Source organism: Haemorhous mexicanus, chromosome 12 (assembly GCF_027477595.1).
Source record: "Haemorhous mexicanus isolate bHaeMex1 chromosome 12, bHaeMex1.pri, whole genome shotgun sequence".
Classification (NCBI taxonomy): Eukaryota; Metazoa; Chordata; class Aves; order Passeriformes; family Fringillidae; genus Haemorhous; species Haemorhous mexicanus.
In genome coordinates this window covers 14,752,765-14,773,588 of record NC_082352.1, presented here as the reverse complement: position 1 = coordinate 14,773,588, position 20,824 = coordinate 14,752,765, and the positions used below count along the sequence as shown (strand labels likewise).

The 20,824-nt window shown below is 51.7% G+C and overlaps 1 protein-coding gene and 1 long non-coding RNA gene across 2 annotated transcripts in view; one reads left to right on the top strand and one right to left on the bottom strand.

Annotated features, from left to right (window-relative positions):
• Positions 1 to 91: 91 nt before the first annotated feature.
• Positions 92 to 13,868, top strand: LOC132332679 (uncharacterized). Its single transcript, XR_009487975.1, has 2 exons — positions 92 to 235; positions 11,372 to 13,868. It is a non-coding gene; the product is annotated as an uncharacterized LOC132332679 (long non-coding RNA).
• CFDP1 (craniofacial development protein 1) overlaps positions 6,195 to 20,824 on the bottom strand; it is a 60,221-nt gene continuing 45,591 nt past the window's right edge. The window contains exons 6-7 of the mRNA XM_059857192.1: positions 11,910 to 12,068; positions 6,195 to 6,941 (exon numbers count right to left, since the gene is read on the bottom strand). Coding sequence (XP_059713175.1) covers positions 6,851 to 6,941; positions 11,910 to 12,068 — 250 coding nt within the window. The 3' untranslated portion in view covers positions 6,195 to 6,850. The remainder of the gene's footprint in view (positions 6,942 to 11,909; positions 12,069 to 20,824) is intronic.

Here is a 20,824-nt window from a genome sequence, read left to right as displayed (position 1 = left end):
CGGCCCGGCCGCTCCGCCCGCCCCCATTGGCTGTGCCCGCCCGGGGGGGCGGGGCCCAGGGCGAGGGGCGGGGAAATGGGCGGGGTCTCTGGCGAAGGGCGGGGCGGGCACGGGGGCGCGGGTTGAGCCAGGCGCGTGTAAAGGGAGAGGGACGGCTGTGACACCGGCCCGGAGGGTGTGACACCGGCCCGGGGCTGTGACACCGGACCGGGGCTGTGACCAAGGGCGACAAAGGGTAAGGGGAGCGGAACAGGCGTGCAACAGATGTGCGCTGAAGGGTGTGCACCAGGTGTTGCAGTGAGCCTGCACTCGGTGTGTAAAAAAGGCTATATGTAATGACAAGTGAAGGAAAAAGGCTCTGCAATGGGTGTGTAATGATAAAAGGCTATTAAAGGTTAATGGGTATGTAATAGGTGTGCAATGGGTGTTTAATAAAGGGTAACAGTAAGGTAACTGGGGAGTTCTGGGGTGTGTAATGGGGATGGTGTGTAATAGCAGGGGCATACAAGGGGCAGGTAATGGGTAGCTGTAGGTGCAATGGCTCACATGGCACACCCTGGCACACATGGGACACCTGGCACAAAGGGCACACCACGGTACCCGTGGCACACCACAGCTGCCTCTCTGGCCTGCTCCAACAGCCTGGCAACATGGGCCAGGGACAGCCCAACAGTTGGTAAGCCTGGGTTTGGCATCTCAGTATGCTATACCACAGTCCCTGCCACCATCTGCAGAGAGCCGGGAGCAGGCTGGGAGGGCGGCTGCAGCTGGGAGCTGTGGGAGGCACACATGGGGCTGCGTGGGGGCACAGGACCTATGGACACGCACAAGCTGCATGGACACCCATGCTGCTCCCCAAGCGTGAGAGAGCCAGAGCACATAGGGAGCCAAGGGAAGGGACAAAAGGGGTGCCTGCAGCCAGTGAGCTCATGGGCAAGTGGGCAACGAGTGGGCCTGTGTGAGAGCCGCAGGCCAGTGAGCGAGTGGTGCATGTGGAGACAGGCCAGGAATGTGTCCTGACTGTGCCCGTGCCTCCTGGCCTCCATCCCCATCACGGCATTTCCTCTCACCCTCCGGGGTTACTTTCAGGCCACACCAGGGTGCAGCGGCAGAGCTGAGGCTGGATTGCAAACACATGCCCTCCCCCAGAAAGCAGTACTTGAGCCACCACCAATGTCCCCAGCTTGGAGGCAAGTGTCCCTGTGTATCAGTGCAGAAAGGGAAACTGAGGCACAGCTGTGGGTGGGAGACATCCGGTGGTGGCAGGGACTGCGGTCAGCCCACAAACCGCAGCTGCCCTGGCGGGCGCAGCCTGAACACTGTGGTTTCCTCTTGTTGGTGACAGTGGTGACAGCACAGGCACTGAGCACTGGGAGCATCCTTGGGATGGCCTCCAGGCTCCCCAGCCTCTCTTCTGCCACTCTGCAGCTGATCCCAGGAAACCGGGGTGTGTTTCCCTTTGAGACCCTGAGTCTAGTGTGGGCCCACCACAGTGACAATTTCCTGGCATCCCTGAGGTGTCCCCAGGGTGAAGCTGCTACCATATGACTTCAGGCAGGTGCTGAGGGGCCATAAGCTTCTTGCTTTTGGACTTGAAAGCAGTGGGAATATCACCTTTCCCTCTCCCTGTGTTGATGCTCAGATCAAAGCTTTCACTTACAAACTCAATCCCATTTTTGGTCCATCAGAGCCAAAAATCACTGCTTGCATCTGCTGAGCACCCCAAGCTGGCAACAGCTCCTGAACATCCCTGCTTCCACAGCCAAGCACCCATGGGGCAACAGGCACCAGCAGGTCTTCCTTAGGCTTCTCCTACCTTTGAGAAATGAAATGCCAAAAAGAAGATGAAAAGTGGAGCATTACAGGGGCCCTGCAGCACTGGGGATGCTCAGAGCTGGATTGGCTGCCAGAGCATCCCTGTGCTGCTGCTGGTGGCAGTCCCAGCAGTCCCACGCTGTGATTCCCTGCCAGCTCCACTGGACACAGTGCTGGGTGCTTCGGGATGGATGCTCCTTGGGATGCAGGTTGCCCCAGCAACGGTTGCTATGGAAAACACTTCAGTGGCAAATTTTCCAGCCATATTCACGTGTCCGTCATTGTCTTCCGGAGAGTCCCTGGTGTACGGTGAGCCAGGCTCCGCACGGGCAGGGGACTGGCTGGGCTGGGCCCACCTATTCCTGGCTTTTTGCAGCTTTTCCTGCTGGCTATGGTGTGAGAAGGTATAAGAGGGCTCCAAAGTGAGATTTGGGGGAGCATGGCAGATGTACAACAGACAAGGGGAACAGGCTGTGCTGAGCCATGCCATATTAATTGGCTAGCAGCCAATTAATGTCCCATTGGCCCAGCTGTGCCCCAACTATTGGATGAGATTAATTTTGGTGAATCAAATGCAGGGCACAGCTCTGGGACAGTGGGACATACCAGGAAATGGGCTGGCACTGGGATGTTTGCTGGGACCAGCAGCTTCAGCTGGGTCATCCTGCTCCTGCCCACAGCCCTGCCAGGCCTGTGCTTTGGAAAGCTGCTCCCCACCTCCTGGAGCAGCAATAGGATTACACAGGACTGAGTCTCCTAGCAATGAATGAAAAAATAAATCCTATAAGGCAGGACAGGATTTATTAGACTTCAATATTCTGGAAATAATGAGGACATTTCTCTTGGCTTGTAATATCACGGGACCCAACAGGATCACAACCAGGATTTATCCCTGTGCTTCTCTGTGGCACTGGGTTGGTTCTTAGCTGTGGAGAGAAGATGCGGGGGGAGGCTGCTTGCCTTTCCAAAGAACAGGACTGCAGGGCACCCCCTCATCTCCAGCAAAGCCTAGGCAGACCGCAGGCCTCAGGCTGCCCCAACAGTAGCAGCTCTGTTTGTCTCCCCATTCATCCCTAGTGAGGGTTGGCGCTGATCCTCGCCCCCAGCTGGGGCTCACTGCTGGGAGAGGGAAGGGCTGACAGCAGGGAGGGCTGGCTGTGCCATCGCCATCAGCTGAGTTTCAAATGTCAGTGCCAGCACAAGGATGCCCCGGAGTGGAGACCCTCAAATGGGGTGGGAGACCCACAGGCCACTCCATTACTCCCCATTACTTTTGAACACACTGCAAACAGAATCCCACTGTGCTGCTGGGTGGGACATTGCTCTGAAAGAGAGGTGGGAAGAGGCTGAAAATAACAAATTGGAAAAGGGGATGTGATTATGCCAGCATCACCTTCCAGGTACCAGCTCTGCCCCTCAAGGAACTGCTGCCCTGGCTGCAGGGAGATGCTCCTAAGGTCAGCTCCATGCTCTGGTCCCTCCTTCTCCCAGCTGCCACACTTTGCCCGATGGCAGCTCTGTCCATGAATCTCATTGTGGTCCTTGGGACAGCCTGGGGCTACGGGATGCACTCCCAGCCAGCCAGCATTTAACCTCCTCCCATGTCAACATTTATTCCCGTGTCCCTTTCACTGAAGCAGCTTTAAATGCACAGTGTTACCTCCCTCTCATGATTCCCGTGGCCCTGTAACAGCCCCCACAAACTGCAGCAGATCAGTAAAGCTGAGCCTGTGGGTGTGGGTTGGACACAGCTGGTTTTACCATGGCCCCAGCACATGGATGCTATGGCAGAAGCCCCGACCATCAGGACACACAGACACAATTGGAGCCTTGTTTGGGGCTCAGCTGCACAAGGGGCCCCTTCAGGCGGCCAGGGAAGGGGGAGCTCCTCAGGGTGAGGTGATGCTGTAGCCATGAGGGACTCCTTATAGGACCAAAATTACCCCAAGCAAATGCCCAGGGAGGGTCCTAACCCACGGAGAACACGTGAGTTTCCCAGAGAAGACAGCTCAAGGTGGGAATGTCTCAAAAGATGGACCCACATCTGAGAACATTGCTCCTCACAGAAAGTGCAGGGCTGCTGGGGACATCAAGGGCTGGTGGGGATGCTGAGGGCTGGCGGGTCCTGGGGCCACCCCCTTTAGTGGGAAGGCGACTGGGCAGTGGAAATAGCAAGCAGAGAGGGGTTTTGGTTGTTTTATTTTTTCCTTCCAAAGCAGCCAAGCTGTGTTTTCTGGAGACCTATAAATCACTCCTCATCTTCAGGAAAGAGAGGCGAGGAATACATGATCCAACCCAGCAAAAACGCGGGACACTGGGGAGCGTGGAGGACGCCAGGAATCAGCCCAGGCTGGAGGCTGCCTCCCGGCCATCCCACCAAGCCTGCCCCAGCTTGCTGGGCTAGGAGCTGGCACTGCAGCCCAGCATCCTCAAGCTGAACTGGGCATACCATGCTGCCACGAGCTAGGGAGCCCAGCAGAGAGGGGAGTCGAAGCTCTTGGCCACTGCCATTACATTGCCCTTTTCCAGCAGGTCAGGTTGCTTCCAAGATTTCAAGCGTTTCCACATTTGCTCAGCTGAAAAGAAAAAACTCTGGACGGTTTCTGAAGAGCATAGCTGGGACTGGCAGGCAGGATCCCATAAATTGCAGGTCATCAATTTTCCCAGTTCACCAGCATACCAGGGAGGTTGTGCTGGCCACATCCCTCTAACACACCATTAGCGTGCATGTGAATCCAAAGCCAGCCCCAAGCCATCCAAAGCCAGATGCAGCCTGGAGCTCTTAATGCTTTTAAAAACAAGGCTGGGTTTGGTGCCTCTGGCCTTTGGGATCTCCAAAGGTACTTGTTGCATTTCCATACTGCTTTTGCTCATGATACAATGCACAGAATTATTTTCCCTTTCTTACCTACTTGGTGGTGCCCAGCTGCTAGAGCAGAAAGCACATCCCTAGAATACAGCAGGGATACTCACACTGCAGCAAAGGTTTTGGTTGGCAGCCCCAGAAGCCAGGTGCCACGGGGTCCCAGCCTGTGCAGGGCTGACATGACCCTTCCCTGATGCTATCCAGCATCACAGTCATGGGCGACACAGGGCAGAGATCTTCCTAAATATTTCCTCTCCTCATCAGCAACAGCAGAGCAGTAGGGAAATCATTTCTCTGGCTGCCTGCTCCGCACTCAGCAGGCCCAGCCCTCCCAGCCCTGCTTGTGGCTACCTCAGCATCTCACCATCTTCGGGGATTCACAGCAAAACAAGCCTGGGCTGCCTTGGGTCACTGTTGGGAGGGTCCCTGTAAGGAGGGCAGGACAGCACACAAGGGGAGAAGCTGCTGGAGATGGTCCAGCACTACCATTCTGAGCAGGAGAGCAGCCAAACTACTGCAGGAGCACCTGCCTTTCTCCACAGCCCACACTGAGGTGCTGCCAGGGCCATTTACTGACACTCAGGAGCCCCAAGCTGAGATATCCCCACAACAGTGCCCTGCACAGGGACTCTGGCTGTTTTTGCAACCTAAGCGAGAGCAGCAACTAGCTTGGAAGTGTATGGAGATGAAAACATGTCATCACTCTGTTGTTTTGTTTCTGTCCAATTTCAGGCTTGTTTAAGCAGGTCCAATACAGCTGATTCTGTACAGAACAGGGTGCCAAAGGCTGCAGCTCCCCTGAGCACGTGGTGTTTTTTTCTGGTCTATCCTGCAGCACAGCCACAGAGCAGGGGCTGACTCAGCAGCAGACAGGAGCCCAGGGCTCAGACCGTGCTCAGAGCTGCAGGCAAGGGGCCATGGCAGCCACAGCATCGCTCACCCTGTGAGCAGGAGGGATGGGGCTGGTGCTGCTTCCCCCCAGCACAGCACCAGCACGGGCTGCCCCACCAAGCAGGCCCAGAGCATCCCGTGGGGAAACGCTGGTGAATACCTCTACTCCAAGGATGTGCACAGGCCAGACATGGGGAGCTGCCCAACTCCACCGGAGCCAGGCCAGCAGGGACGGCTGGGATGATGGTGCATTGCTGGTCTCCAGCTCCAGCTGCTCCTTCCACACCCAGGCGCCTTGGCCTGCCCTCCCAGGCAGCTGCACTTGCTGGATGTCCCTGCGTGGCCATGCTTTGGATGAGTTTCCTTACTCCTGCAGCATTGCTACAGGACAACACTGACCTTGTCATCCCCAGTTCTGGGTTTCATTGCACCACCAGCCCCAGTAATGACAAGGGAAGGTGATTCAAGCACTTGCTCTGACCTCCAGGCTGCTTTCAGGGCACATACTGGGCACCTCTGAGAGAGGTTTTTATGACTCCTGTCAGACACTCCTTACTGTATGTGATCCTTAATTTCTTTGTCCTCTGCTTCCCGCACAAACCACAATGCCAGCATGCAGAAGTGTTGGGATGGAATACTTTATTCACGTGAACACTCAGATCCTGGCCCTTCCTGCCTGCTGCAGCTGCTCCCATCTTCTTGACAGCATGAACAAGGAAGGATTTCTTCACCAGCTTGCTTAACCCCCCCCCAGCATCATCAGACCCCACAAACAAGTACAGACAGTTTGGCTTTGTCTGGACAGGAGCAGAGGGCGGAGGGGCAGGGAGTGCTGCGGGCTTGGCAGAGCAGGCAGAAGGGCTCCAGCCCACAGCTTGAATATGCACAGCAGCCATGAAACCTTCCTGCAGCTCCACTCTCACCACCAAACATGCCAGTACTCTCCCAGCCTTGGCGGCTCCTCCTGCTGCCAGAAGCACCTGGGATTGGTAAAGGATGGGTGCTACCACCTCTTCTCCTTGGAAAGCTGTTGCCAGAATTACACCAGTGTCTTCTATCAGCTGCTGGGCCATTTAACCCTCAAAGTGCCTCCTGTCCACTGACAAATACCCTCCCCAAACTATTACAGTAAAAGGAAAACCCTGTACGTTGAGACGTACAGGCTGAGTCTTGGGTAGAGAACAGTTTCTGTGCTTGGTGGTCCTTGGTGGCCGGCAGCCCCCAGCCAGCCCTGGGGCACAGAAGGGAGCAAAATCCCCCATGGCCACCCCCAGCACATCAGGGCTTCATCCTGCTCAGTCTGATGTCACGTTCGATTTCGAACTGCCTGTGATCCACGCGCTCCAGGAACGCTTTCCTCTCGATGTACCTGCAGGGAGGCAGAGGCAGAGGCTGTGAGCAGTGCCTGTGGCAGCCTGTGTGGCCCCAGCCTGGGGCAAACCCCACCTGAAGGGATGAGCAGGGAGGGAAAGCACTGTGTCTCCCTCCCTCTTTTTCCATGAAATGATTGCTCCACTGAACATCTACAGACACCAGAACTGCTCTGTGGCCTGCTGGCTGCCATCTGAGGGACTCCCAGAGCTCTGGTGGTCTCACAGGCTAGAGAACTGATCTGACTGATTCTGGTTCCAGCTCTTCTCCTACAGATGAGAAATGTGCTCCACCTTGAAGGGGATCAGAGCAGGCCTTTGCACCACCTAACAAAGCATCTCAAACCCAACCACAACCTTCAATACAAGCTGACAGGCCCACAATACAAGTCAGGAACAGGCATAGGGAGCATTAGGGATGCAAAAAGCAACACCCAGCGAGCCTGCAGCAGCTCAGGGATGCAGGCCAGGGGTTTCCCAGCCACAGACCAGCTTCTAACCACTGAGTATTTAGTGCTGCCCCTCAGCACGGCACCTGAGTGCTGCAAGGAAGAAGGCACGCCTACGCCTGGAAAAGCACCTTGCTCCTCATTAATGGCATGCAGCTGAATTTTAATGTAGTTCACTGCAAACCCTTGCCATAGACAGCCTGGGGCTGTGCTACTAATTAACCTACAGAAGGAGTGAAATTGCAATTCAAAACAGGAGCTGTAACTGAATCATCACAATTGTTTTGCATTTGTTCCAGGGTGGCAAACACTGGACTGCCATGACAAGGTCATTAAACTTGTGTGAGGAACCACTGAATTTGGCTGTTCTGTCAGTCACTGCTTTTCCTGCTCACCAGAGCAGCCCACTACTTGAAAGCAAGACCAAATCCTAAGGGAAGATGAGCATCTCAGGCTCTGCAGGTTTTCCACGCTGCGGGGTGGTGTGCATGAAAGTGCCCAAGGCCCGCATGGGAAGGTTAAAGACCTCTCCCACCAGTGGTCTCTCTGAGACAGATGAACATTTGGTGATGAGGTCCCTGCAAGGTCAGGCTGAATGGGGCTCTAAGAATTCTGATCTAGATAAAGAATTCCTGCTCACTGCTGGGGGTTGGATTAATTGGCCCTTAAAAGTCCCTTCCAACCTGAACCGTTCCGTGATTCTGCGATTCTTTATGCTACAACTATTGAACCTGTACTGAATGTGTTCCCAGCAGGGAGCCTCTGCCCTTGCTGCAAGGGACAGCCCTGACACTCCTGCCCACCCGGTCATCATTGGAAATGAATTAATCCAGATTCATTTCAGTGAGTGATTCCCCCAAGCGGGTGAGCAGCCCCATGCGTCCCTGCTGCCACCCACGCCCATCGCAGCTCTGGCCCGTCTCGTGCTGACACAACTGGGTCAGCTCATTTCCGCCGGCTGCGAGGGGCAGGGACCAGCATGGTGCAATGCAGGCCAAGAGCTGGCTGGGAGGAGATATTTTTGTGGCCCCTGCCCCTCACTGCTGGAGAAGGGCTGTGCACTGAGGCCCCCTCCCCACACTGGTTCAGGAAAGGCAGGCAGGGGAGTGTCGCTTCCCTTCATCCCTGTAAGTAGGAGGTGACTGGCTCCTGGGGCTGGGCTCAGAGAGGCCACAGGAAGGAAGCTGAGGGGTCATGCTGTATGTGCTCAGTGTCAAACTACTGGGCGTGTGGTTTTTCTCCCCCTCCACTGCTAAACACCAGCCACAACCCCAGCCGGGATGACAAGGACAGGAGTTACTGATGTTCATCTGGGAACACCCCAATGGCCTGGGCAGCAACAGCCCAACCTACTGAATCCAAAGCTCTTCTGGCCCCTCTGTGAGACCCATCTATCAACCCCAGCAAGGGGTCAGTCTCTTTCTTCTCCTCTTCCCCCCTGACTGCTGTGCCTCTCCGGTGGGCAGGGCCTGCCTCCTGGGGGCTCGATATGGATCATGAACCAGGAATGTGGTCTCACAGCTGCAGCCAGCAGCACTGCATGGAGGAGGAACTGCCACCAACGTCATCCCACGGCGTTGTCCTTGGCTGACCACAGTAAAGTGCTCTAGGTACCAGAGCAGATGCCCCAGGCACTACCTGGGCATACACCGTGGCTCGTGGGGTTGGCTGGCTTGTGCTGCAGGCACACAGGGGCTGGAGGTGCAGACAGATGTGAGCAGGGAAGCTGCAGGGTCAGCACAAGCCCCTCCATGCCCTGAAGCCTGTGCTGGAGCTGCAGGGCAGCTCTGTGCTCAGCCAGCTCCGTGCAGCCAACACCAAGGCACCACCACGCATGGTGCAAAGTGCACGAGTGAGGCACAAACACCCGTCCTGTGCTTGTCTAAACAACCTTTGCTACCTGAATCAATAGCTTCCTGTAAATTATCAACCTGCCTGGAAACAGGGCAGCTGTGATCCACGGCAGAGCAAAGAAAACCCACTGGGAGCAAGGCTGTCTCTGCTAACAAGGGCAGCTGCAAGCTGCTCTGGGGAGGGTCTTTGGTGCTGCCTGTCCCCTGTCAGTCACCATCAGTCACCCGGTGCAGGAGTGCACGGGGCCGGCTGCTCCCCCATGGGGCTGCCCTACAAAGGTGGCCCAATTAAGAGGCCACTACGCATTTCCATTTATAAAGCACATCAGAGAGATGAACAGCAAAGGGGATAGCTGCCTCTGCTCCTTACTCCAGCCCCTCCTGTCAAATCCAGGACAGGCCCTCAGGACCTGATACAGCCAGGCTGTAAAAGCCCAGACTCTACTCCTAAGGAAATGCAAATCGCTGGATGGGGGCTGGGGGTACAAGGGGTGGAAAATCAGAGGCAAGGGAGGACAGAGCCATGGGGCAGCACATGTCCCCTCTGTCTCAGGAATTCTAGGCCCAGGCTGTGGCTGGCTGATAACCAGCACTGGCAGCAGAAAGATGCCACAACCCCACTGCTCCCCTGGTTGCCATGTTCTGGTGTGGCTGCTGGAGAAGGGCCAGGGAGGTACGAGGAGCTCTGGGCTGCAGCAACTTCCACAGGCTTAGCACAATAAAGGAAATCAGCCTGTCTTCTCTCCTGAGCAAAAAGTAAAGTTTCCTGCCTTCCTTGAGACACACACAGACCATCTCTGTAAGTGCACAGGATGTGTGGCATCGAGCAAACATCTCCAGGAGTGGGCTGCAGCTTTCCTTTTCAGGCAGACATTTACAATCACACAGTAGGACACGTGGGGAGCAGAGGTTTCTAACAGCACCAGGGATTAAAGGCAGCGCCCCGCTCTCGCCTGCCTGGGTTGAAGGGTTAACAACAGCTCATTACAATTTTTATAGAGATGTGTAAATGATTGCCCACTGAAGGGTGAGCACAGTTGACATTATTAAAGGAGAAGAGGCAGCTGCAGAAGGGACAACAGGCTCCTGTGAAATGACCAGAGGCCGGCAGCAGCTGTGTCTGTGTGACCTGCCCCCCAGGCGAGATGGCTGCTCTGGGAGGGTACTGCACCCTTCACACCGAGGTGGTCTGTAAGCAGAAATGCAGTGGGCTGTGCCTCCATCGGTGCTCCTCCCTTCTCCCTTTACCTTGAAGGTGGAAGTAACTCCTAGTGAGCAGATACTCGGTTGATCCCCTCACACTGCATGCCTGACTAGTATAAACATACTCATAAGGAGTGTCTAAAGTTATCCTGGCATTATGTTCCTCATTTGTTTAATGACAAAAACCGCTTGCCAAGAGCTCAGCAGATTTTCTAGCCTGGGATGTGACAGGCAGCAAAACCCAAAGCCGTCCAAGATTAAAGATGCTCTTAAAATTGCTGCTCTGCTTTGCTCATCTTTTCCATGTGCTGATCCCTTTAGCCTTCAAGGACCATCACGTGAGTGTCATTGGAAAGGTTTGCCAGGCATGAAGAGCAAGCTGTCCTGCTCGGATGGGGTGGGAAAGGAAATGGTACTGGCCAAGAACAGTTGACATACTGGGTTTGGGCACACAAGAGATGACACAAACACTGCTCTGCCACGCCTGTATGTGGTGTAAATCATGCACCTCCTTAGACTTCAGGGATCTCAGAGGAACAGCTGCTCCTCTGCAGCACTCCTACTGAATTGCTCTACTTTTTCAAGGGTATGCATTTATTTCATGACCAGAAAAAGATCAGGAGAGATTTGATGGAGAAGGTGCGTTCGTGAAAGGGTGCAAGACCAAACTGAAAATATCTATTTGATAATTTGACAGTTATAAAATATCTGTTTAAAACAGAAAACCCAATCTGTTGGAATGCAAAAGCTTTGAGTTCTTCCAGTAAAAGAACAGCTTATAATAAAGTGTACATTTTACGAGCTGTCCACTAAGCTGGTTATGTTTTCCCAGAGCTTAGCAAAGCACTTGTAGTGGAAATGCTGCTTCTGATCTCATTATCACTCCCTGCAGTGCATGTTATTAACTTTCTGTTTTATTTACAGCATCACCATTTACTTTTATGATACTTCCATTAACTTCATTGGAGTGAACATTGCTTGATGCACACAACCAACGCCCAGTGCTGCCATAATCTTTGACGCACCTTGCCAGCTGCTCTGGGTTTACACAAATCTTTATGCGGGAGGAAGGAGGACAGATGCAGCTGAAACGTGTGATTTGAAGGACAGAACAAAACCCTCCGTACGTGAAAAAAGAAAACAGGACAAAGGCAATTGTGTTTCCTCATGGAGGGGCTGCATTAGACCAGTTCATGCTCTGTGCCACGAGCAGAAGAGATGACAAAGCCAGACATTGGCTGGACTTAGAGAACTCACAAGGTTGTTAGCAGAGAGTGATAGGTGTTTGCAGACTTACCTGTCTCCCTGTGACACCTACAGCAGCTACTGGCTTTATGTATCCCTAGAAAAAATCCCTAAGAAATCCCACGGGTTTTTGAACTCTGTAGCCAGCAATGGGCTTACCACATGTAAAGGAAGTGATGGGAAATTCTGGACTACTGTTAGGTAAAGCCCCTCTTACCCATCTTTCCCTCGGTTATGGATTGCCAGCTCCTCCACAATCCCCTCCTCCTCCTTGAAGTTCTCCCAGTCCAGTTTAGATTTCTCCAGTGTGCTCATCTTCTGCTTTTTGGCACCGATCTTCCCCAGGAGGGTACTCATACCGCTTGGCCTCTTCACCCTGACGGAGATTAAGGAGCAAATGTTGGTTAAATGCAGGGAGATGGCAATTAAAAACAGAGCTGAGAAACATCACACGTGAGAGCGGTGGCCTCGGTGGTGGTGAGCCACTGCCACCAAACAGATGGCCACCAACTCCAGGCAGCCTGCAGGCGGCAAGGTCACGCTTCCTGCAGATCCTGCTCTGCCGTTCCCCTGGAAGCAGCAGAGTTCATTACACACATATCTCAAGTGCTTGGTTTTTGTGAAAGGGCTTTTTCATTTATCTTCTTAAGAGAACAGAGAGCTTTCAGGCCAAAAGAGATCATTAAATCATCTAGTTTGACCCCTTGTATACACCAGGCCAAGCCATTCCACTGATCACCTCTGTGCTAAGGCTGCTTCTTTGTCTTCAGTTAAAGTGTTGTTTTCTGGAAGGCATCCAGCCTCAGTGCGTCACTAGTGCTGACAACACATCCAGGAATTAACCATTTACTTGGTACTAATGCTTGATTTTCTCTACTTTTAGGTTCTGGTTCCTGGTTCTTATTCTAAATCCAAGAACACTTTGGTCTCTAGGCAAGTCTCATTAGTGACGTACTTGTACACCACTAATGAACTTACATCTAAATTATTTTTATGCAAACAGATAGAGTTCCTTAAATACATTGAAATGTATTTTGCCCCAGCCCATACATCACTTAACATGTTTTGTCCCTCTGCTTACATTTCAGTGCTCTTTGAAGATGGGAGCACAGAACTGCCTCTAACTCCCACCCTTCTCCTGATTTGTTTCTGTCCAAGCATCACTTAAATAATCCTGTTAGGTGCATATTGAATCCCAGTGCACATGCACTGTGATCCCATACCATCTCCTGGGTCCCTGTTTGGCAGGAAGACCACTTTGGTCTTTCATCCCTTGTTCTTAGAGGAGTGATATCCCACCCGTGCGATGGGGCCCCCAATCTCCCCTTTATGCTGGGAAATGCACACACAGGGGCTCAGGTCAGCCGAGCTGCCCTCTAAGGAAGACAATTCTCAGGGATAGGAACCCGTAAAACAAACTTGTATTGACCCTTCTCAACCCCCCCCCAGGAAGGGGGGGCAAACAGCATCCCATTGAACTCGTGTTTACACACATTCCAGAGATAACTTCAGGTCTGCAGGGCCTTTGCCTCTGCAAGAAGCCAGAGAGGAAATTACTCTCGTTCCTGAGAGATGAAGGAATTTGGGAAGGGGGGCCCAAGGAAGGCAGCCAGGTGAGCATGGCAAATTGCTCTCAGTGCTCCATCAGTGCTCTCTGAGCACGCTCCTGCCCAGGGGTAGCTGTTCTTGGGAACGTATCCAAAGTTGTCCTTATCGGATCATTAGCATGGTTTATGCTTCCGTAATTTGCAAGCCTCTAAAGGAAAATAATTCTGCAGTTTATATGGAATTAAATCAAAGAAAATGACAACTCTGTAAGCCTCAGCCAGAAGACTCTCAATGAAAGAATGGCTGGCTAGAGTCACTAGGGGTTGCAGCTTCCTGACACAGATATATTTGGGATTAAGGACATCTTGGAAGGCTCCACAGCAACTGGACAAGGCTGCCTGCCCCTCCTCAATACCAGCCAGAGGAGCAGAAATGTCCTAGGATCTGGCCCTCTTATTTCCTTCAGTCCCTGCCCATGGCTGGAGCACAGCCCAACAGGCAGCAGTTGTTCACTCTGTGGGGACACAGAACAAGCTGGATGCTCTTTGATTCACCATTATCCCTGAACATCTCATCAAGATGTCTACGGCCCTTCACACCATGATCACACAATAAAACCTTGATCCTTGCTCAGCCTCCAATTCTCCCTTACTTTCCAAGGCATGATGGCTCCAGGTATCCTAATCTGCAGGTAGCAGGGAAGTGGTGTAAGGGGACAAAATGGGCAAAGATGTTCTCAGCAGAAAAAAAATTGGAGAGAGTGGACTACACAAGCCTTGATCAACCACCAAACCCAGTATCAGATGTGTGTTCAAGATGTGAGGGAGTCAGAGGAAAGGAGATATGACAAAGAATAAGGATGAACCAAATAAAATATTGGGCAAGCCTCCCCCATGGCACTCCCTGCTGTGCAGCTGCCTGGAAAGCAGAGCTCAGTGGTTGTGCACAGCAGTTCCTTAAATGCACCGGGAGGCCTTAAAGATGCCCTGAAACAGATCTAGGGAAGTGCTACGGCTGATCCAGCTGGCAAAGCTCCTCTGCCCCAAGCCTGGCAGGCAGAAGGTGTTTAAATTAACACAAGGTATTCAATGACACATTTCTCTGAATACACTTAACTTTCCAGACACACTTGGGCTTAAGATTTTCCTACCTTTGAAGTGGGAAAAGCAGGGATGTAGAAATGGAGGGTGGTGTCCCTTGCCCCAAGATTTCTCCTGAATGTTTTTTTGGGGCAAAAAACCCCAATGACCCAAGAGCCATCTCACCTATCCAAGGACACCCACAGCCCATCTGCATCCACTGACCTTTCCATGGGTGGAAGTCCACAGTCACTGTCACTTGAAATACAGACAGGTCTGACTGCAAAGGACACAGCCCACACCTGGAAAAATCCCACTGAAAGTTCTGGGATCTTTCCTGGGTGTTAGAGAAATCTCTGCCCTGCAGAGTGACAAGCAGGCTCAGAGGCAGGCTCACACATGCCCAGGCTGATCCTTTTTGGCTGAACCTCGGTCAGCTGCTGGCAGGGAAGGGCTGAGTTGGGACCAGTCAGCCAAGCTGGGCTGCTGAACATGTCTCTGCATGAAACACATACTGGGACCTGCTGACAGGCCACTGCTGTCCCCAAACCACAGTGGAGGATAGATAGGAGGGAAGGGAACCAAAGGCAAGATGGTTCATGGCCAGAGGTGGAAGAAGAGGTGGTGCTGGCTTCAGAGAGCAGGAGCTGCAAAAATGAGATGAGAGCTGCTTACGATGTATCTTCTCTTCCATGGAAATTTCTGGCATAAATTAATAACATTTGGATGCACACATCCATCTGTAATGGGGCTCAAGGCCTCTGTATGTCCTCTTGGCCATGGATCTCACGAATATTGTTTAAAACATATAATTCACTCCTTCCCTGAAGCTACAGAGTCTGGGCTATGATATGGACCTGCATAAAGGGCATCCAGATAATCACTAGAATACTCACAAGTCAATAGCTTCTTTAAGTCAAGAGAATATGACAAAAAAGGGCAGGCTATGTTGCACCCTTGTGTTGATGACTGCTCCAGAAATATTACCAATATCCAATATCAGTCCCCTGCTGGAAACTGGCTCTGGGCTGGACAACCTGGTTCCGCTCCTGTCTGGACAATTCTGTGCTGCTGCAGCAGGACCAAGCCTGGGCCAGGCAATGGGGCCAGGCACAGGCTGAAGGACATGTCTGAGTCTGCTGCTGAGTCTTCATTCCACGCTGAGCCTTTTATCACCCTGAATAAATCCAGCAAACCTGGGGGTGGGAATTCCTACACTTGTGCCAAAATGAAGTAAATGAGAAACATTAAAGTCCAATTAAAAACTTGCTTGGCCTTAAATGCCTCATCTGTTTAAAAAGCAAGTAAAGGGGCCTGATTAATTGCATTCACTGCCAACAAGAGGAATTATTACCCTTTTTGTACTCATTAAGGGTATCTGCTGTGGCATCTTTAATCACTAAGGCATTTAAAAGAGAGAAAGTAATTTGCTAAGACATAATGGATCCCAGGGATGAGGATCAGGACAGTCGCCTATTTAGGACACAAAGACATGCTCTGAATTTTCACAATTAAAAAGCACAGCCAAAGTCTGCTCCTGAACCAGAAAAAAAAAAAAAAAAAAAAAAAAAAAAAAAAAAAAAAAGAAGTGCTGGGGAGCTCTGCCTTGGTGGGGGGGATTCCCCTGCACCATCTAATGTTGTCAGGACAAGGACTGTGCCTGTACATCACCTGGCATGGTCGTACAGAGGGACAAGCAGCAAGCCATGGGCTCCCTTGCTGTCCCACTAGAGGTGAACATGCTCTGTATCCCTGTCCTTAACAGTTATGCTTCCCCCATCTTGGTGCAAGGCTGCAGCTGACCAGGGGCTTGGAAAATTGCTACTATAGCAGTGATAAAGTGTCACTGCCACGTGTCACTGCCACATGCCTGATGTCTTGCAACATGCTCAGCAGTGTCTGGGAAATGTATACCTGTTTAATGGAGGTGGACTTCATCACAAGCTTTAGAAAATAATCTTCCAGCAATTGGGAACCTGGCTACAAAGGTCTCCTAGTGCATCCCACCAGCCAAAGCAGGATGAGTTCCTCTCCCACCCACCCAGAGATGGGTGCTCTGAAGGTCTCCTGACACCATTCCCACACACACTGAGGTTTCAGTACTACATCAGCCTTTCACTTATGTAACTCTTCCCCAATGACTAAATTTCCTTGCTCAGCCTATGACTCGATATCTTCTTCCTGGTAGCTACTAAGAACAGATCACTCCCTCACTTCTTGCAGCAGCCTTTTATGTCTTTGAAAGATTTTCATATTGCCCCCCCCTCCAGCTTGCTCCTTCCTAGACTAAACAATCCTAGGTCCTTTCAAGCTTTTCTCATTCCTCATGGTTTCCGGCCCTCTGACCACTTCCACCACTCTCCATGGACTCAGCTATAGGCCCATAAATTCCTCAAAATGCAGCATCCAAAACAGGAATAGCATGAGTGATGGATTCACCAGCACTGGGAGCAGGGGAATGCTTCAGATGCCTGGGGAAGCACGAAGCTCCTTACACAGCCCCCTGTGACGTGTGCCTTCTTCACAACCATGTGACTGCAGTGACTCATGTTGAACCTGTGATTCACTGAGATATCTGTCTGCTCCACTGCTGCTAAGCCACTTTCTTCCTCCACCCATGCAGAACATTCCTGCTATCCAGAGGCAGAGCTCTGTGCTGCTCCTCCTGTTTGCCCTCACACTTCCCTTGACACAGTGCATCTCAGATGTCTTTGCAAATCAGCCTCTCCTGTCCACAACAGCCATGCTGCAGCTGTGGAAGAGGAACGCTAGGTAAAGCACCTCCTGTCATTGTGAAATACCTTTGGAGACTGTTTAACAGCTGAACCAGCACCAGTTGGCCTAAGAAGATCAAGGTGACTGGCCAGAAGCAGGCAGGAACCAGCAGGATCAGACTGCAGGAGCTGACAGATCACGTCCAATACCAAAGAACAAACTGAGCCCAAAGGACACTTACCAAAATGTTGGTCAAGGAGCCAGCAGTGTTCCTGGATTTAGCCTGACCTCCACCACTGGGGATCACAAACCCTCTGCTGCTCTGTTTCTGCTGGCTCCACAGACCCTGTGCTGCTTCTCCATCTGCCTTGCAGTACCCTCCTCACTGTGGGTAACAACTTCTGTAGCAGGAAGGCCCTACTTCTGTCATCTATCAGTACCTTAAAGAAGGGCTCAATTTGTAAAAACAAAATGCTGAAAATGAAAAGGGGTATTACTGATTCTTAGCTAACACTTCAATGCTCCCTTACCCCTCTTGTTATGCCACATTTTGGGGAAACAGTGTGAGCAAAAACACAGAAGAGCATACTCACTAATGTATGCAAATCACAAATGAGTTGCTTGTTTTTCCCCCACTAATGAAAACCAGCCCCCTGACAGCCCCAATTAAACAGTGGCAAATAACCTGCTCTGCCAATGAGGGTCTTGTGACAAAGCAGCTGCTGCAAGACTTGGAGCAAGAAGAGTATTTTTTAAAATTATGCTGATTCCATGAAGGCATCCCACACACTTTGCAGCTGTGGGGTAGAGGAAACAAGACAACAGAGTGGGGCAACTCCTCTGGCCTGATTGCAGGGTTTTGCACCTCCCAGAACAGACACTTTAGTGCTGGACACCCCATCATATTTCAGCACCCATCCAAAACATCTGGTGACTCTCCATGAGGCTGTGCAGAGCAATCTTTCCTTCTGCAGAAATAAATGTGGACTCACAGAGATGACATGACTTCATCAGTAGGAAATTCTGCAAGAGCAGGAAAGCTCCTGTGCCTTCTGCCCCAGCCCCTGGAAACAGATTACCAGAGATCACCTTTACCAATTACCATTTAAAAAGGCAGGTTACACCTACAACTTATAAAAATCCACTTTCAAGAAAGGTTCAGAACTTGGATGGATAGTTTTTATTGTGTGTTAGATGAAACTTCTGCAAGGGCAATTGTATTTATGATGTCTGGCAGAAGAGGGCAAGCAGGAGGCATCTATTCCCAGAACTCCATTCCCAGATCTCCAGCAGGGCTGAATGGCTTTCCAATGGCTTCAAGCAGAAGAACTCAACTCAAACACACACTACAACACAAATCACTTCTCTGCTGGCTCCCTGCAGTGCTGAGCAGCATGTCAGATCCCTCCATCAGGACAGGGTGCTGGCAAGTAGATGTCACCAAGTGCAGAAAGATGGCATCTCAGGCCCCAAAGCCCTTAAAGCACCATCCTGACCACCCAACCCTGGCTCTCCCACTGTCCATCTCCTTCCTCGCCTCCCTTCCTCACTGGAACTTGTGATATTTCCTTGCAGCACTGCAATGGCAGATCTGTTCCTGTCACCCCAAGTGCTTTGATGGCAGAGATTCAGGTGAGAAACTTGCCCACTCAGCAAAGAGAGGATTTTGGACATTGTAGTATCTCTTCCTTCCACGATCTGCTGTAGTTTCATTAAGTGCAGGAAATGGTTCTCATGCAAACTAACCACAGCTGGGCAACTGATGCAGCCAGTAAATACTTTCATTTTAATAAAGTGGAAGATTGCTGCCCAGAGCACCATGCCCTGCTGTCCTTCCTTCTGCGTGCAAGGGTAGGAGAGACACTGCACGAGAGGGATGCGTGCAGAGACCTGGCTGGTGCCCATGTGCCAGCTCTGCTGTTCACCCCCAGACCACCTTCCTCAACAGAGGAGTCAAAATGCTGGCAGGGAACAAGAGGGGCATGTCAGGAAGGCAAGTGCAGTGCCATCTGCTCCTTAAGGTCAGGATGGTCTGGCTGGATGGGGCAAACAGCAGCACAACAACAGTGCCTGGTATTGCCAGCTTGCAGAAACCTTCCCCAGAATGATATAACAGGTCTTGCTCTTCACCTAAAAGTGACCAGCTCTTCTCACCCCTAACTGCACATAACCAGCCAAGGACAAAAAGTCTTCCAGAAAAAACCCAACTGCATTTCTGCTTTCTCTCCCTGCCCCTACTTGGCACTGTTTCCCAAACAAGCTCTAGGGTGGATGCAGAGAGCAACCTGGCTTGTTCTCAGCTCTGCCTGTCACAACAGGTATTTAAAAAAGCAAACAAGAAAGCCTCTTTAACACCAAACAAACAAACATTGAAATCCCAGGTGGAAAAAACCAGAAAGCAAGGAAGAAATGAAGATAAAAGCAGGGTGGATGATGCTGGAGGGTTGGCAATGATCCTCGTTGGAGGGCACTGCCCAAGGCAGGCTGGCAGGGAGAGGACTGATGGATTCCCACCACCCAGCCAGGGTGGCACAGCCCAAGGAACTAACTGCCAACCCAGTGGTGCCTGTCCATATGCTCCACTTGCTGAGCTGGATAGCAGGTACCCAGCATTTACACCCTAATCACCCACAAACTGAGCCAAAGAACCTGCCTGAAGTGCTCTGGAGTAGTGGGGGTTTCTGATGCAGGGCTGTATCTCTGTGTGAGGCTCTGGGCATAGTGGGGGTTTCTGATGCAGGGCTGTATCTCTGTGTGAGGCTCGTCAAACTTCTGCACCAAGGCACTGTGGAAAAGCAGACAGGTTGGGACAAAACCCACTGAGTACTGCTACAGGGTACAGCAGAGCAGGCAGCTGTGTCCAAAGGCAGCAAGAGATGCAAGTGCAGGGGGAAAAAGGGAATTACCCTGCCTGTGATCCTGCCAGCAGATCAAAACTTCTGCTGCATGGAGGGCTTCGCTGACAGGAGTCAGTTCCTGGTGAAAATGCTCTGACCACACACCTGCAAAAGCAGCACGGTCTGACTGCAGCAGACCAATTACTTATAAGGAACAAGGAAATGGGAGTTTTAACTCGAGTTGATAGTGTGAGTTAAATTTTCTCAGGCTTTTGTTCAGGCTTGCCAACCCAGGCTAACCCCAAACTGCTTTGTCATCGCTGCTTTTGCAATCTGGAGAGCTAAGCCGAGCCCCAGGTCCTTTCTGATTTCTAATGTCACCCCATACTCCCTGAGACCTCAGACAGCCTCGTGGTGGAGACCCCTGCATGAACAGTGATGTTCACAGCTTCTTTCTACTCCTAGAAGTCTTTGATACTGGCTCCATTGAGCCAAGGAGGTAATCCCTGAGGAGGATCACAACTAAAGCACACTAGTGTTCAAATAGCAATGTGACAGACAGACAGAAATAAGACAGAGAGACAGAAAAGGAGGTCTAACCTCTCCAGAAAGGAGAGTGATAGCTCTCCTTCCCACAGCCAGGTTCTATGTTGAAAAGCATAAGATGGGGATAAAAGGCACCATGAGGCAAGGACAGGCAGAGCACTCCATCCCAGCAATCGAAGCCTGGATGAGATGATGCATTTTCCATCAGCGTGGGGAGGCCAGGGCAGATGTGACAATAAAAGCCCACGTGATGTTGCCCTGGTGAGGGCTGCTGCAGGCAGCACAGCTTGCCATGGGCACAGTTGATTCTGGATGTATTTGTGTCTAAATATAGTCAGTGGGGGAACAAAGATTTGTCACAGGGGAAAAAACCATGTCACTCCCAATTCCCAGCAACAGCAGCAAGC